The sequence below is a fragment of the Azolla caroliniana genome, unplaced genomic scaffold (genome assembly GCF_043228905.1).
Source record: "Azolla caroliniana isolate FFs.n. ecotype wild unplaced genomic scaffold, voAzoCaro1.0.p SCAF_9, whole genome shotgun sequence".
Lineage (NCBI taxonomy): Eukaryota > Viridiplantae > Streptophyta > Polypodiopsida > Salviniales > Salviniaceae > Azolla > Azolla caroliniana.
The window spans coordinates 4,328,755-4,343,884 of NW_028230444.1; the positions used below are offsets into that span (position 1 = coordinate 4,328,755).

Sequence of the window (15,130 nt, forward strand, 5' to 3'; positions counted from 1 at the left end):
GGGAAGTTCCGAATGACATATATCATGCACAATTTGGTTAGTGCACACAATGACTGTCTGTCTAGTTCAGGATGATTGAATAAAACCTCAAGCATAAAGATTTGTTAGATTATACATTAATTCTGAGGTGTTTGCAGAGGAGATTACCACCTGGTGTCTACGATGAGAACTTATTGGATTGCTTCTGTAGTTACCTCCATGAATCCACATAAAACATATTCTAGTAACATTAGCTGGCACTAAATGGTAATAAATGTCCATATTTTATGGTCGAAATGGCTCCAACTGTACCATATTATATTATTTTTCATTTGGACAAGTATGGATTGTAATACATCATTTATTTATGGAGAGAGTTTCAGAAATTTGGGGAAGAAACTAAAGATTTCCAAGAAGGAAAACCAAATTCTCTTTTTGGGCAAAGGGGAGAGGTGATACTATGTTACCATATATATATATATATACATATATCTGCGTATCTGGTTTTGTTGCAGGAAATTGTTGTTGGAAAAGTTAACGATAAAGAGACAGAGATCCATTCACCCTTGATGCTTCTTCCATCGCCAGGTTTACGTTTCAACCTGGACGTATCATATCCGCGTATCTGGTTTTGTTGCAGCAAAATGTTGTTGGAAAAGTTAACGATAAAGAGACAGATCCATTCACCATTGATGCTTCCATCGCCAGGTTTACGTTTCAACCTGGACTTATCATATGTCAAAGTTACATTTGTATGGTCATGTTATGAAAACATGTCAGAAAATTATGACAAAACAGCAGCATGTTGCGAATGAACCAGGTGTTTGAATCATGTCCCTGATGTCGTTATATATTTTTAAGAGGATCTAAGCTAATAGAATTATGTTCATGTGGCTACTAATCTACATGTGCATTTCGCATAGAGACATGTAATCAGGGGGTGAATTACACTTAATATTGATCACATGAATGCATTATGCTAAGATAATTTTCAAGGCTGGCCAAAGGGGGGCATCATTCAATGGGATTCAAATAATGGCGATGAACTTGGCTCAAGTCCTTGTTGGGATTCGGTCGTGCCATAGTCCGCATTCGTGCTGAGAGGCATTGCAGTGCTTATCGGATGATGATGATGATGATGATGGTGATGATCCAGCATGGGGCTGCTAACATAAAGATTATTAGGATTGTGCTTGCTGGAGTTATTGGTGAGGATGGATGTAATAGCCTCAGCAAGTGTGGTGACAAAGTTGGGATCGGCCGTGATGGCATTAGCAGTAGAGCCAAGGATAGAAAGAGGAGGGGGGTGAGTGTGATCCAGGTGTGGCTCGAAGACATTGAAGGCCGGCCGGCCAGAAGAAGAGGACACAAGAGGAGTCGAGAAGGAGGACATAGTAGTGGCAGTGGGGCGGGGGCCGGGGTAAAGAATGGGCGTGATGTGGCGATGGGGTGTCCGTGTGAGGTCCAGAGTGATGGTGGGGAACGGGGCGGACGCGGAGATGCTGGTCATGGCGGCCGCTAGTGTCGGGTCCGTGAATTGGGCGGCCACCATTGAATCCATCATTTGTACCCGGCCACTACTACTACTCAGCATTGACCCCGACAACAGCATGTTTGCCGCCGCCGACGTGGTCTGTGCCATCGCCATCGCACCACGTGGCAACGGATGGTTGTGCGTCCCCTCGTATGTATTGATCAATATGGACATATCATCCGCGCACCTTTGCACCTGCATTGCAAAAACACACAAAAAAAAAGAGAATAAGACTAATTTTCAGAACCATTGTATATAAAACACACCCAACATCTATGATGAGCTTGTGATTAGAGGTCCCTCTTTGGTTGGAAGAGTTGGAGTTAAAACATTTGTTGTGTACTTTTCAAGGAACTTGGAGACTACGATCAGCGTTGTTCAATATTAATATAAGGAACTAGGAGACTACAATGAATGATGTTCAATATTAATATTAATTTTATCTAATTCACTCTATCTTCATGAGTAGTTGATATTTTTGACAACTATACCTATGTCTAGAAGTGTTTAAATGCATTTCACAATGTTGTCATCTATAACTTCTAGTTTGTAATCTTGGACTTAATCTTGCTTTTGGTTTTAAAACCACATTATCCTTGAGATAATTGGTCCTTTGTGAGGCATATTCTCTAATCAAATGATCTTTAGTAATGCGTTGATTACCAATGTGAAACTGGATTTGGTGTCCCAAATAAAGCATGCATCAATCCCATATGCCTTGAATATATTGCTTTAATGAACTATGTGTCACGCCCTAATTGTCAACATAGTTAAATGGGCGCCTCTATGGGTCTCCAATGAGCCTTTGATAATGATGGTCCTTGCCAATAAATAAATCGACTATGAGATTGTATAGGCTGAAAACAATGTTTGAGTAGAACAATTGGAGGGAGCATTATATGTCATGATGACATAGTGCACCTACCAATGAATATGCCACCCTAGAGACATTTGATATATTGACATGTGGAATGAGATTAACTCTCAAGACATGGTTAGTTGTTTCACAACAATGCCATAAGTTTCAAATGATAATGAGATGCTTAGGTTGTTCATGGAGAATTAAGTTCAAATAGACTATATCTAATCGTTTAAGTATGGTTGGTCATCACATCATCTTTTCCATGCACTAATGGGGGTTTATGACAACTCAATTGGGGGTATGGGGACAAAATAAAATTTTGGTGTTGGTTTTGTATTGCTTTGCGTAACATCATGGAGGCATCTTCTTAATAATGCATTTCTTAAGTCACAAAATAAAAGTAACAATCAATGTCAAATTACATCAGAATGCACCTTATGGTATGAAAATTACCTGCTTTCGAACTGGACAAGTTGGGGACAAGGTGCACCTGTAATATGCTCTTGGACACGGATTTCCCTTTGCCATTTTTTGTCCATACTTTCTCCATTGGCATCCATCCTTTATCTAAATAACATGATTAATATGGACATATAAAGACTAGTGTTTTATTTTTATTTGTATAACAATGCAAGAAATAGAAAGGGTGTTTTTTTTTCAAAGGGCATATTGAGATCATTTATATGCCCCCAAATGTTGTTCAAAGGGCATAGGACACTCAAACTTTCTCTATTTATTGATTGTGATTGACCTCTAGTTTAGTAGGACAGGTTAAAACTTTAGACATTAATATCATTTTGGAACACCCTCCCCTACACAATCACTAATACGTGGGCTTGATGAAGATATTATGACTTGTTGGTCATATATCGATTCTAATGTCCCAAAATCATTAATGTCTCTTTTGCAAGGTTATAACAATCTCGATTTGTGGGTGTACTAATACTATGTACAATCAACCTCAACAATTTGAAGTCACATGATGGATATCCAAACAATATAGTTAGTTTTTGGTGTCATGGTGCCAAGAAGATGATACCACGCACATCAATGTATTAAGGTGTACCCATTGATATTGTTACGATTTGAGATAGGGCATTAGGGCACAAATTATGAGAGTAATCCACTATCTTTGCCCTAAACAAGTTCGGGAGTCTACGTATCGTATCACACCTTGATACAATGCTCTGCCTTTGATTGCATCCGATTATGCTTTCCACACATCTTCGACCAAAAACCCAATCCTTGCACGAATTTCTCTCGTAGTCACATTGTGCATTCTCAATTGCGGCTTTCATGAGTAAAGTTTAGAGTCACTACTCACTTTCACATGTTCTACATGTGAAACTGTTATATTGTAGGTCTCGTCGGTCATATTTGACCCTCGAAGGCAATAATAAACTCTATCTATTTATCTCTAGTCATGGGAGAAATTAGGAAGCTCACATTTAGTATTATACATCTCCTAATTGTGATCAAATTGTATGTAATGGACAATACTGAGATGTCTAAACCGATATCCTTGCCCATGTAAATCCATATGGACAATATCACTTACCATTCATCTAGTAGATCTCTAACTGAATTGACAAGACATGACACTATGATTGTTCGCCATCAAGCCAAATCAACTTAATACTAAGATGTCTAAACCGATATCCTTGCCCATGTAAATCCATATGGACAATATCACTTACCATTCATCTAGTAGATCTCTAACTGAATTGACAAGACATGACACTATGATTGTTCGCCATCAAGCCACATCAACTAGTATATTGTCAACATACTCCCAGGGGCTAGGTATCTCTCCCTAGTTACTAGATGCTTCTCTCATTGTGAACTATATTATTGAGTCCATAGTGGATGGTAATTCCAATGTTCAAACATGTATGGATGGATGGATGGATGGATGTCAATTATAAAGACATTAATGCAACTTGATTATTGATGTATTCAATCTCATGAATCTAATGACAATGTGATTGAGGTGAATTAATGCAACTTAATTGTTGATATATTCAATCTCAGGAATCTAATGGCAATGTATGTAATTCAGTCTAATTCACCTGATTCAATTAAAGTTGTTTGATACAGATTAAGCTAATTATTAGTGTTGTTAGATTTACCATGGCAGTGTCGGATCGAGCTCTGACGGAGACACGAGCTTTCCTCACCACGGAAGCATCCACCATAGCAGGCTGATCTGCACCATCCACATTCTTAATCCCGAATGCTTGCGATTCATTATCCTTATAATTATAATTATCTCCAGAATCATGATGATGATCATCCTCATCCAGCAATCCTCCACTTCTTCTAATTCTATTGCTGTTACTAATACTACCGTAATTAGTATGGTTATGATCATTATAAGCGTTCGATAATGTTGTATGACTCCTAATCTCACTATTAATGGCGACTGACTCATTCTTCTTCTTGTTTGCATTCTCTGCATCCGCTTCCATATTGTCGTTATTCTCAATATGGACGATTTCCTGATCGTTGTCTATAAATTCAAGTCTTTTGCTTCGTTTCGCCAAAATCCTTTGATTATGATGGTCTGCAGCATGATCTTCGTTCAGGTCCTTAATGATCTCCATAGCCTTATAATTGTCTGCTCTGTTTCCACTAAATTGCAGGCACTGCAGCAAAGCCAAATTAGGATGATGAAGTGCATGTTTGATCGTTCTTCGATGTATAAAAATCAATGAGTCTAGACTGGCACACAATCTATTAATCTGCAGATTTATGTGGATTAGCATAATTACGGATAGCTAATAATCGAGAGTTAAATCACTGATACGATTAGTTAAAGATGAGCAAAGAAGGTAATTCATTATTAGGTTTCAGTGGATCGACCTTAAGTTTTGCACTTTCTGCAGCTTGCACATGATTACTCCTTAAATCCGGATCAGTTGTTATGAGATTACTAAGATTGAGGTTAGGGTTAGGGTTAGGGTTAGGGTTAGGGTTAGTGTTAGGGTTAGGGTTAGGGTTTGTATTATTAGAAGCACTCATGCGGGTTGCTGTGTTCACTTGGTCTTGTAAGTCCCTGCAGCTCTCTGTCATCTCTTCTAAGGCTCTTCTCAGATTTGTATTCTCTTCACAGAGCTTAGAGAGCTCAGACCTCATATCATCGATTACCATGACCTGTCCCAAAACTAGTGAATCATTAATCTGCACGTTGATTCATGAAGCTCTTAAGACTGATTGATTAATGCTACTAATCAACTGCATCATCCTAATGAAGCAGTAAATTGATACGTAAATAGTTAATCACTAACTGCATAGCCATTAATTATCAGACCACTAATTACAAAACCATGACGAGTTGTTGAGCTTGACAAGATACATCCTCCTCATAATTGGTGATTATTGGCTGGTGATTAGTATATCCAGTCACCCATTAATTAATTTGGATTATTTCACAGACTCACTAAGGTAAGATTAACATGGTGGGCTCAGTAAAGCTACTAATTAGTGGATAGACAGTCCTAATTAGCGACCCCATTCGACTGCTAATCTCATCATCTTCATTATCGTTATACCTGCGGATCTTGAGGATCATCACCTGCACGTTGTATGAGTACCTACAGATCAGATTTATAGATAAATAAATAAATAAATAAGATAGAATATGGATTGAAATCAAAACATCGGACAAAGATATCGATAATAATGATAACAACAACAATTGAACATATTTTCTATATATATAAATATATACATATCTATATAGATAGATAGATAGATAGATTAGAGAAAAGGAGAAGGAGAAAGAAAAACTGATTTTCGATCGAATCCTTACGTGCTCCTTAATCCCAAACTGATTAGTCTTGAGCTGCAGGGCGGGGATCGTCTGATAAAAGTCGGAGAATATTCTCAGGGGGCCATGGGAGCTCATGCCGGGCTTGATCGCGTGGGAGGAATCAAGGTGGGCATCTGGAGGATCAGGATCAGGATCATGGAGTCCACGATCATGGCGTCGATCCTTATCATCATCATCATCATCGTTGTTGTTGTTGTTGTTATGATTTCCTGCACTAGACAGATAATCTCGGGTGATTACATCCACAGAGTTGAGATTGAGATCCAGCTGAAGCTCCTCCTCTTCCTCCTTAATGATCATGAGGCGCGATCTGCAAAATTAGGGTTTTTGAATGGATCTGATTGAATGGAAATTATAAAGGCGGAGGCAAGCGTCGCAGAATCCGCGCAGAAATTGGAAAGGAGAGAAGGGGGGGATCAAAAATCTTCCTTCTTCTTCTCTCTCTCGTTTTTTTTTTTCTCTGTTGTCTTTTAAGATCAGCAGTAGGGTTTACGAGTCTTCTTCTTCTTCTTCTTCTTCTTTCTTTTCTCATCTGCGACTTTCTTTCTTTTTTTGTTGGGGGCAGGGTAGGGGGGAGGGGGGGGCCCACGGGGGTGACGTCACCCCCCGGCGGATGACGTCACCATGGCGTGGGCCAATCAGAAGCCGAGATCCGCCTGCGTGGTCAACGTGGTAGACCATAATGTACGACCATTCTCTCTCTCTCTCTCTCTCTCTCTCTCTCTAGGAGTGGGCCCGGCCGGGCCTCTCTCTCTTTTGTCCGGTCCGTCCCACGGGGGGCGGGGACCAAATTTCGGTCTTCTATCTCTCTCTTTTGTCCAGTCCGTCCCACGGGGGCGGGGGCCAAATTTCGGTCTTAGAAGACGGTTAATATATTATACATATCTTTCTTTCTTTCTCCCTATTTTGTCCCGTTCGACCACCCTCTTTCTCGACTTTTAATAACGCTCGGCTTATAAGCGTCATCCCCGACAAAATTCGGCACCTCTATAGAGCCACGGCTATCGGATTAATTACTGCTCTTCTTCTGGGTTGTCTCGCCCATCTCATTGGGGAAGGCGCGGAGGAAGGGCCCCCCAACAATGTACACAGACTCCGAAAGTTGAATCGAGTGATTCAAATGTTGATGCCTTTACGACTATTAGGCACCAAGAGCGCAATTTGTTATCCCCAAATCCCCCCAATGCAATTATATGAGAATGACACATTACCATATTTGCTTTCTTCGTCTCTCTCTCTCATGGGCCAATTTTGGTCTTAGAAGACGTTAATATCTCTCTCTCTCTCTCTCTCTCTCTATTGTGACGGTTTCTATCACCCCAACCCTTAGAATATATGGATACACAACTTGCAGAAAAGTGCCTATGTGTGTGACCAGTGGATAACTTCACACCTCTTTCTTCACATCAAACTTGTTGGAATAGAAGGTGGTAGATGGGAGAAAGCGATAGTTGATAATTGCATGTTATGCCAACTATATGAGAGGAACATAGATAGCATATTTGCTCTAAGGCCAATTAATAGAGTACATGAGAATAACATAAGATTCCTTGATGATAAATATACATACTCATGGCTAGGAGATGCCTCAAAGCATCGAGCACCTGGGGAGAAGAATGAAACACCCTCTTCTCAAACATGTAACAACTAGCATTGGGAAACAACAAAGGCTTGATTTGGGACTCCTCAAGCATAATAATACAATCTAAATGAGGTGTCTCTTACGGTTTTCGAATGGGAGTGGACATGATCAAAAAGTTGCCTTTTTAATCTCTATTTCATGTTTGTTAATTCCCATTTCTTGAACAAGAGGTTTTGGTATCATGATCTACATTGTCTTCTATAGAAACATCGACCCTGCAAGTTGTGTTGTTGTTCTTTCAAATACAATAAATTTAAGTATGTCTAATAATGACTTTCTCTCAACATTTAAATATAAATAGTTCGAATTTTTCTCTCCTCCTTGTCTCTCTCAACATATAAGTATAATCATAGAGCCATTCTCCTTCCCAAGCTTTACATATAGATGCAAATATCTACATATATAAATCTCTCTCTCTCTCTCTCTCTCTCTTCCCCTTTTTCTTTTTTATAAAGGGGGTTTATGAATTCTATGTAAAGTCTTATCAGATTTGTCAAAGTGTGGCCTAAATTTGAATGAAATACAAAAGTTATTTTGACAAAAGACCTCCAAGTATTACAAAACCTAACAAATAAATTTGTAAACTAAGGGCCTCGTCACACATTTCCCAAAGGTCTATCTGAAAATACAATCAACAAAAAGGGTGATATGCAGCTTTGAGGAGTCACAAAAGGCGCAACAAGATTCAAGGCAAAAACAAATGCACCAACTCCGCACGTTATTCATGGGAATACCAAGAATAACTATAGGTGACTAGCTCGTTAAAAAAATGGTCATGGTAATGTGAGAGTTTGACAAAGAACGATGCTTGACTAAAGCAAGGACATATATAATTTGTAGAATGATCCAATGTCAAAGACTAAACAATCATCAAATATAAGAATATTGTTATTCTCCTCGAGGGACTTTGAACAATTAGTGTGGATCTTCACATTGTCAAAATAAAGTTGTGTGCGTACAAAGTGATGATCGAATGTAGGTCCGCCTTCAAAAGATATATTAAAACCTTAGCATATGTTTGACATAAAACCTTCTCTACATAAACTCGTCTATATTGTGTAGGGGAAGGAGAAGTTGAATTTTCACCATCCAATTGAGAAGTTAGCTTATGCATCTCAAAAGGAACATTCTAGAAAGTAGAGCTTTAGCTTTGCATCTCAAAGGGATTAGACAAATCAGTTCAAGTGACCTACAATAAGCTTAACTTTGTCATTTATAATCACTTCCTAAAATAAGTGTCGGAGTTGTTACTTCCATCTAGCTCTTAGGTGAAGGTAGTGGTGGAGTGGGAAGTAACTATAAGAGGGCAGGGAAACAACTTCTGTTGAGGAATTATGTCTTCTTCTTCTTCAATGTAGGACAATTCGGAAATGAAATACATCCATACATGAAATGATAGGAAGTTATGACATAATACAAATGAAGATGTACTTTATAGGAAGTTAGGACATGTTTAGTAGAAACTTTATAAATAATTTCTATTTGATTCTATTCCATTAACAAATATTCAACCTCGAAAGATAAACAGTTCAACTAGTTGAGGTTACCTTCCCATAAGGTTGGTGCCTCTATATTTAAAGATTATCATGATGGTGATATGATCATTTCCTTTACAAGCTCATGAATTAGAGTGTAATAATAAGTAAGATGCGTATTTTTCCTACAATGGTGAAAACATGTTACATCACCCTCTCTTGTGACCTTCCAAAAAGTCCTCATGAATGTATTTTTGGAAATCTCCTTTTGTGGCCAATTAAGATACCTTTACAAATTGCATGAGATAATCAAAATAACGAGAAGTCATGAAAATTTCCCACAATGTTATCAAGGGAGTTTAACTCTCTTTCTCTAATAGGGAGGGACATCGAGATGCACTAATAATAAGCCTTATCATTTGTGCACATTATGTCCAAGCAAAGTTCTTTATGATGTCACACGCAAAACTTTATTCTCTCATCCTTAGATCATATTTGAATTTGACTCTTCCACATTTTTAACCACAATGAGTCCGTTCATAGCTTTCTCTCCTAACTATTATCGTGGAATTTCAATAACAATGATCACTAATACAACCCTTGATCATCCGGATTCATTTTATCACCTCCACCACACTATTTGAGAAAGTTTTCGACCATAAGCAAGGTCATATTTGAGCTCTAGGGATGATACTAAAGTCCATCTAGCCTCAGCCTCTAAGGATGATAATAAAGTTTATTTGTCCCTCCTATCAAAATCGTTTCTTCTATCAAACAATTTGTTTCCTTCATTGAATGTGGACTCTTGCCAATTTAAAGAAAATTTAACAACCCCTCCATCAATTGAAGCAACTTAGTGTGTTACTTTTTTCATGTGTAATCTTCTCACCATACAATAGTCCATTAATGGTGCCGCGATGGTGGTAGTTAAAATCATCAACCTTGGTGCATGGGAGTTACATAATGTTGATAAACATAAACATGCACACATACTATGTCCATATACATTATGGAGGTAGAGAGAGAGAGAGAGAGAGAGAGAGAGATGACTTTGGAAATTATTCTTAGATGACCACATATATAGTCCACTTGAAGAAATAAACCCAATCATTACATAGTTCATTAAAGAGATTCATAAAATTATGCATGGTTTCATTTACTTTTGACTCTCTTTAGATATTGTACTAGTTAGTCTTGGAATTTGAAACCAATGATGAAATTAGTTTTCATTTTGGTTAACATATGTATATATAAGATGTCATCATGGACTACGATTGTTAAAACACCAACAACTTGCAAATAATTACAATTACTATTATCATAAACGTCAACTTGGTTAATGTTGGAAGGATGTCAACTACCCATTGTTATCATTGGCATGTAACATCAAATGCATGCTATCGTGTGTTACTAATTATTATTACCATTTTATAAGTATTTTACCGAGTTATGCATTGATACACAAAAGCGTTGATATCATGAATTTTTAAGGTATTGGCTAATTCCCCAAATCAACTTGCTCATTTTCATAGGAGAGAGGAATTTTGTACTCTATCGAAGTGATCTATTCCATTTTCACATCACTTAAATTATCTTAAATTCCATTTAGTGTGTTCTATTAAGGTTGTTAAGATGACCACAACATCAATGTTTTTCTATAATTGTTTTGTCATCCACATTGCCACATTGAAGGTCAATGTAGCAATATCATGCCAATGATGTATTCTAACACATGTTGTTAGTTCCTAGGATATTTTGGGAAGGATTTCAGCTATCATGGTACTCGATTCAATACCTTAACCACTTACTTCCCAAGGGCTTCATTTATTACTTAAAGGATATGGTTATTGATTTCATCCTTTTGTATCATAGATAATGCAGTAATGGGGAATAAATTGCTAGTGTTGGCAATATCCTAAACATAGATATGAATTGTGTTTGTAATAAACATGTTGCAACTTGCAAGGGGCAAGCTTTACTAATACATGACATGTTGGTATAACATTCACGAAAGATAACCTAGGCAAACCTAACCTACGAGACAAAAATGCAATGCTTTTGCCCATAATGTACTCTTATGTTTTAAGAAATTTCCTTTGCTAAACATCGAATTTTTGAAGTTTCTTTGATAACATGTTCGAATTGTCTCGAGATAAACCAAATGGACATATAATCTTAATCTTATTTGTTAATGGCACACAATTTAATGGAACATGTTAAATTTATTGAGTACTTGGTACTGGTCTTTCAAACTTCCAAAGGAGAATACATTCCATTATATCACAAGATAATCCTCATGATCCTAGTAATGCACAATATATTGATCTAATTTACTGCCACCAAGCTATTTGCTTTTTTCATTGCTTAGAAGTTAGTAGTGATCTCTTAAATTGTTAAATGAGTCAAACAAGTTACCACATGGTATATTCTAATTTGATATAATAATGTCAAATATTTTATCACCATTAGGGCCAAAATGAAATAATATATTATTAAATGACTTCGGAATTTCAAACATTAATTCATTTGTGGCATTGCCTTTGGAAACACAAATGATGAGGATTTGTTTAATAAGCATTCCATTTTGGGAACACTTTGGTAGTATGGAATCTAGACTCTGGACACATGACCTCAAAGCTATAAGTACATTGAATCTATTCAATGAATATAACATCAAAACCTAGGTTTTAACAACGAAATTTTATTTGTTGAAAAATTGTTGGTGTGTCTATGAACTCAATTTAACAATATTATGATCAATTTTTTGTAATGAGTTCAACATGTAATACATTACAAACCACAAGCTTTACCACTCCACCATCATGTTTATATCTTAACTTAAGATTGTTTGGGAGATATGAATAAACAATTTGTTAGATTTGATTCATGCAATGATGTGGAACGACAATGCTTTAATGTGGTGCTTTGACATGCAGTTTTGTAGTATGTACTATTAATAGAAAGCGAGATCACACCTAACAACACATGCAATTAAATCACCAAAGCCCACCGACATCTTTCAAAAGAGAAAAAAGTGAATGCATCTTCACACGTGAATATGCACATAATATAATAGTTCAAACATATGGTGAAGCATTGAATTGTGTGTGTGTGTGTGTGTGTGTGTGTGAGAGAGAGAGAGAGAGAGAGAGAGAGAGAGAGAGAGAGAGAGAGTAAGTTTTATTAAAGATATGGAGAAGTAGATGAGGTGTAGATAATCAGTCTACAATAAACAAGACTAGAGCCTTTACCTATTACATTAAAATACCTACAGGCTACGCCCTTAATTACAACAATGCCTTTTGTCATTGATGGGCCTATCACTACTTGTTCATTTGAACCTATGTGGATTTGAGTGTTTATTTGAAATTGAAAGAGCTCTTCATACCATCCTTTGATCTACTCATTTTAGAAAGCATTGGGCTTCCACATTGTCCCTTTTTTGTATACCTCAATCATCCTTTATAATACTACTTCAAAACTTGGCAATATTACTCCCACACCTACAAGTCGAGTCTGCAAATGGGATATACAAACATGGGACTTTCAAATGGTAAAAAGAAGTGGATATTTGCAACAAATTTTGATATCGATTCTTCCATCTCAAGGTTTGTTCGAGTTGCCATTAAATGCTCCTTAACCACCTGGAGCAAGTTATCGAAATTGTATCAGGATAGATTAAAGGATCCACTTTTGATGGTTGATATGAGGGAACTCTATTAGTAGGACACCCGATTGTTTTGGTTGCTTCTTTGACGATCTATATTTGGTTAGTGGGTTCAAAGTATTCATGGATTACTTCCTAGTTTAACCATACTTGATTTAATGTATTGACTACACATAGTATTATGTTTAACTTGTTCCAAGGCTTTACATTTTATGTTTTCAGATGTACTTCCTACACTTATACACTCATAGATATTTTCTCATCAATGTGTTTGTAATCACTTTTTTATTATTTTATTTAACAAGTGCAAAGTGAATCCAAAATTGTTATGCAACCATCAATATATTTTAATCTTACATGGGAATATAGAGAATGGCTATTAATCAAATACCCTTTGATGTGTGATTATTTGTTACAAAAATATTAGTAGCCACAATAGTTGCCTAAGATAACTTGCCTGGCCTTGGGTCAAGGGGATACCATCATGTTATTAACATCACAATTGTCGATCAAGCATTACTGAAACGCTAGGGTTACTCCCTTTGATGTGTGATTATTTGTTACAACAATATTAGTAGCCACAACAATTGCTTAAGATACTTGTCTAGCCTTGGGTCAAGGGCATGCCTTCATGGTATTTACTATTAACATCACACTTGCCAATCGAGCATTACAAAAAGGCTAGGGTTATTCTATTAGTCACATGACCTTTCCTATACATTGAGTTGACAATAGGGAGATGAATCAAAACATGTTAGATGATCTAACAATACCAAAAAAGTTAACTCTCTATTATCTAATACAATTAATGCTTCACAATGATGTGTAATTGTTTTTTCACAGAGGAGTTTGAGCACTCATTTTAACATTCATGTTACTCGATGTGTTCTAACTTCTTATGAAGGAATACACACACACACACACACACACACACACACACACACACACACACATGTGAAAATATTTCGTATGCATCACATCTCTAAGTATGATTACCTAAATTAGATACTCAAGTACAAAAACGACAAGATGATTGTAAGAGTAAATTAATTTATAGAATGTGCACTTGGACCTAAAGATTTTATGTGGAATTGTCGTTATCCCAATACTCTACATTCATGGTGTCGAGTTAATCATGATACCATGAATACTTATGTATTTGAGCTCCGATTTTATGAGTGAGAGAGCTTGTCTTTAGTGTACATTTGTAGTTGAAAAGGAAACGTCTAGGTTGACTAGTACAAGACTAAAGTCATTGCTCTTCAATCAATCGTATTCATAAAAGAGAAAATAGAGACAAAGGTGATGTTTGACAGGTAGTAAGAACTTAGGACCAACCATATCAAATACTAATAAATATGAATATTTAGAGTAAAACGAGCCTTGTTTTTCCGTTTTTATTGTTAGATTATAGATACATGTTAGGTTGGGAGGGATGGTCCATATGTTTTAATCAATTGTTGAAGTTAGAAAATAGTAACATATATATGTATAATGTAACAATGCCAGATGATTTATCAATCTTAACCTTTATGTAAGAATTATGACTGAGTGATGGTTACTTGGTCTCTGTTTTTATCGAAAATGCAACTTGACTCTATTTGTTAAAGGAAAGTCTACGTTCTAGACAAAGATATAGATAGAGAGCAAGAGAGCGTGGGTGTCACGGTTTATCGTTACAAGAATATCCCAACGAGATTGAGACAACAATGATGCACTTGTGTCAATTGTATGTGTGCACGTCAGTGACTAATGACCGAGAAAATTCTTTTCTTTAATCAAACATGGAGTCATGAGCTAACCTATTTTATAATTATGATTGAATGATGGTTACTTGGTCTCCGTTTTTATCGGAAATGCAACTTGACTCTCTTTGTTAAAGGAAAGTCTATGTGATAGACATAAATAGAGAGTAAGATAGCATGGGCGTCATGGTTTATCGTTGCAAGAATATCCCAACGAGATTGAGACAACAATGATGCACTTGTGTCAATTGTATCAGCGTGCACGTCACTGACGGGTGATCGAGAAAGTTCTTTTTTTAATCAAACATGGAGTCATGAGCTAACCTATTTTATAATTATGAAAACAGTGACAACTCACCAAATATTATTAAAATGCTAATGAGGTCTAAGTGCT

General features: G+C 36.8%; 1 protein-coding gene across 1 annotated transcript; it reads right to left on the minus strand.

Annotated features, from left to right (window-relative positions):
* Nucleotides 1-284: 284 nt before the first annotated feature.
* LOC147859947 (uncharacterized) lies at nt 285-6,587 on the minus strand. Its single transcript, XM_087325017.1, has 6 exons — nt 6,187-6,587; nt 5,927-5,968; nt 5,238-5,528; nt 4,505-5,020; nt 2,829-2,942; nt 285-1,708 (listed from the first exon to the last, which is right to left on the minus strand). The coding sequence occupies exons 1-6, from the start codon at nt 6,505-6,507 to the stop codon at nt 998-1,000; spliced, it is 1,995 nt and encodes a 664-aa protein (XP_087181143.1). The 5' UTR covers nt 6,508-6,587; the 3' UTR covers nt 285-997.
* Nucleotides 6,588-15,130: the final 8,543 nt, after the last annotated feature.

What these genes read in the sequence shown, in the direction of transcription:
- LOC147859947 (XM_087325017.1), bottom strand. Translation starts at nt 6,507, where the DNA reads ATGATCATTAAGGAGGAAGAGGAGGAGCTTCAGCTGGATCTCAATCTC. An exon ending in AGTTTGGGATTAAGGAGCAC is followed by an intron (nt 5,969 to 6,186) that starts GTAAGGATTCGA and finishes TCTGATCTGTAG; the next exon opens with GTACTCATACAACGTGCAGG. An exon ending in CTCGATCCGACACTGCCATG is followed by an intron (nt 2,943 to 4,504) that starts GTAAATCTAACA and finishes CATGTTATTTAG; the next exon opens with ATAAAGGATGGATGCCAATG.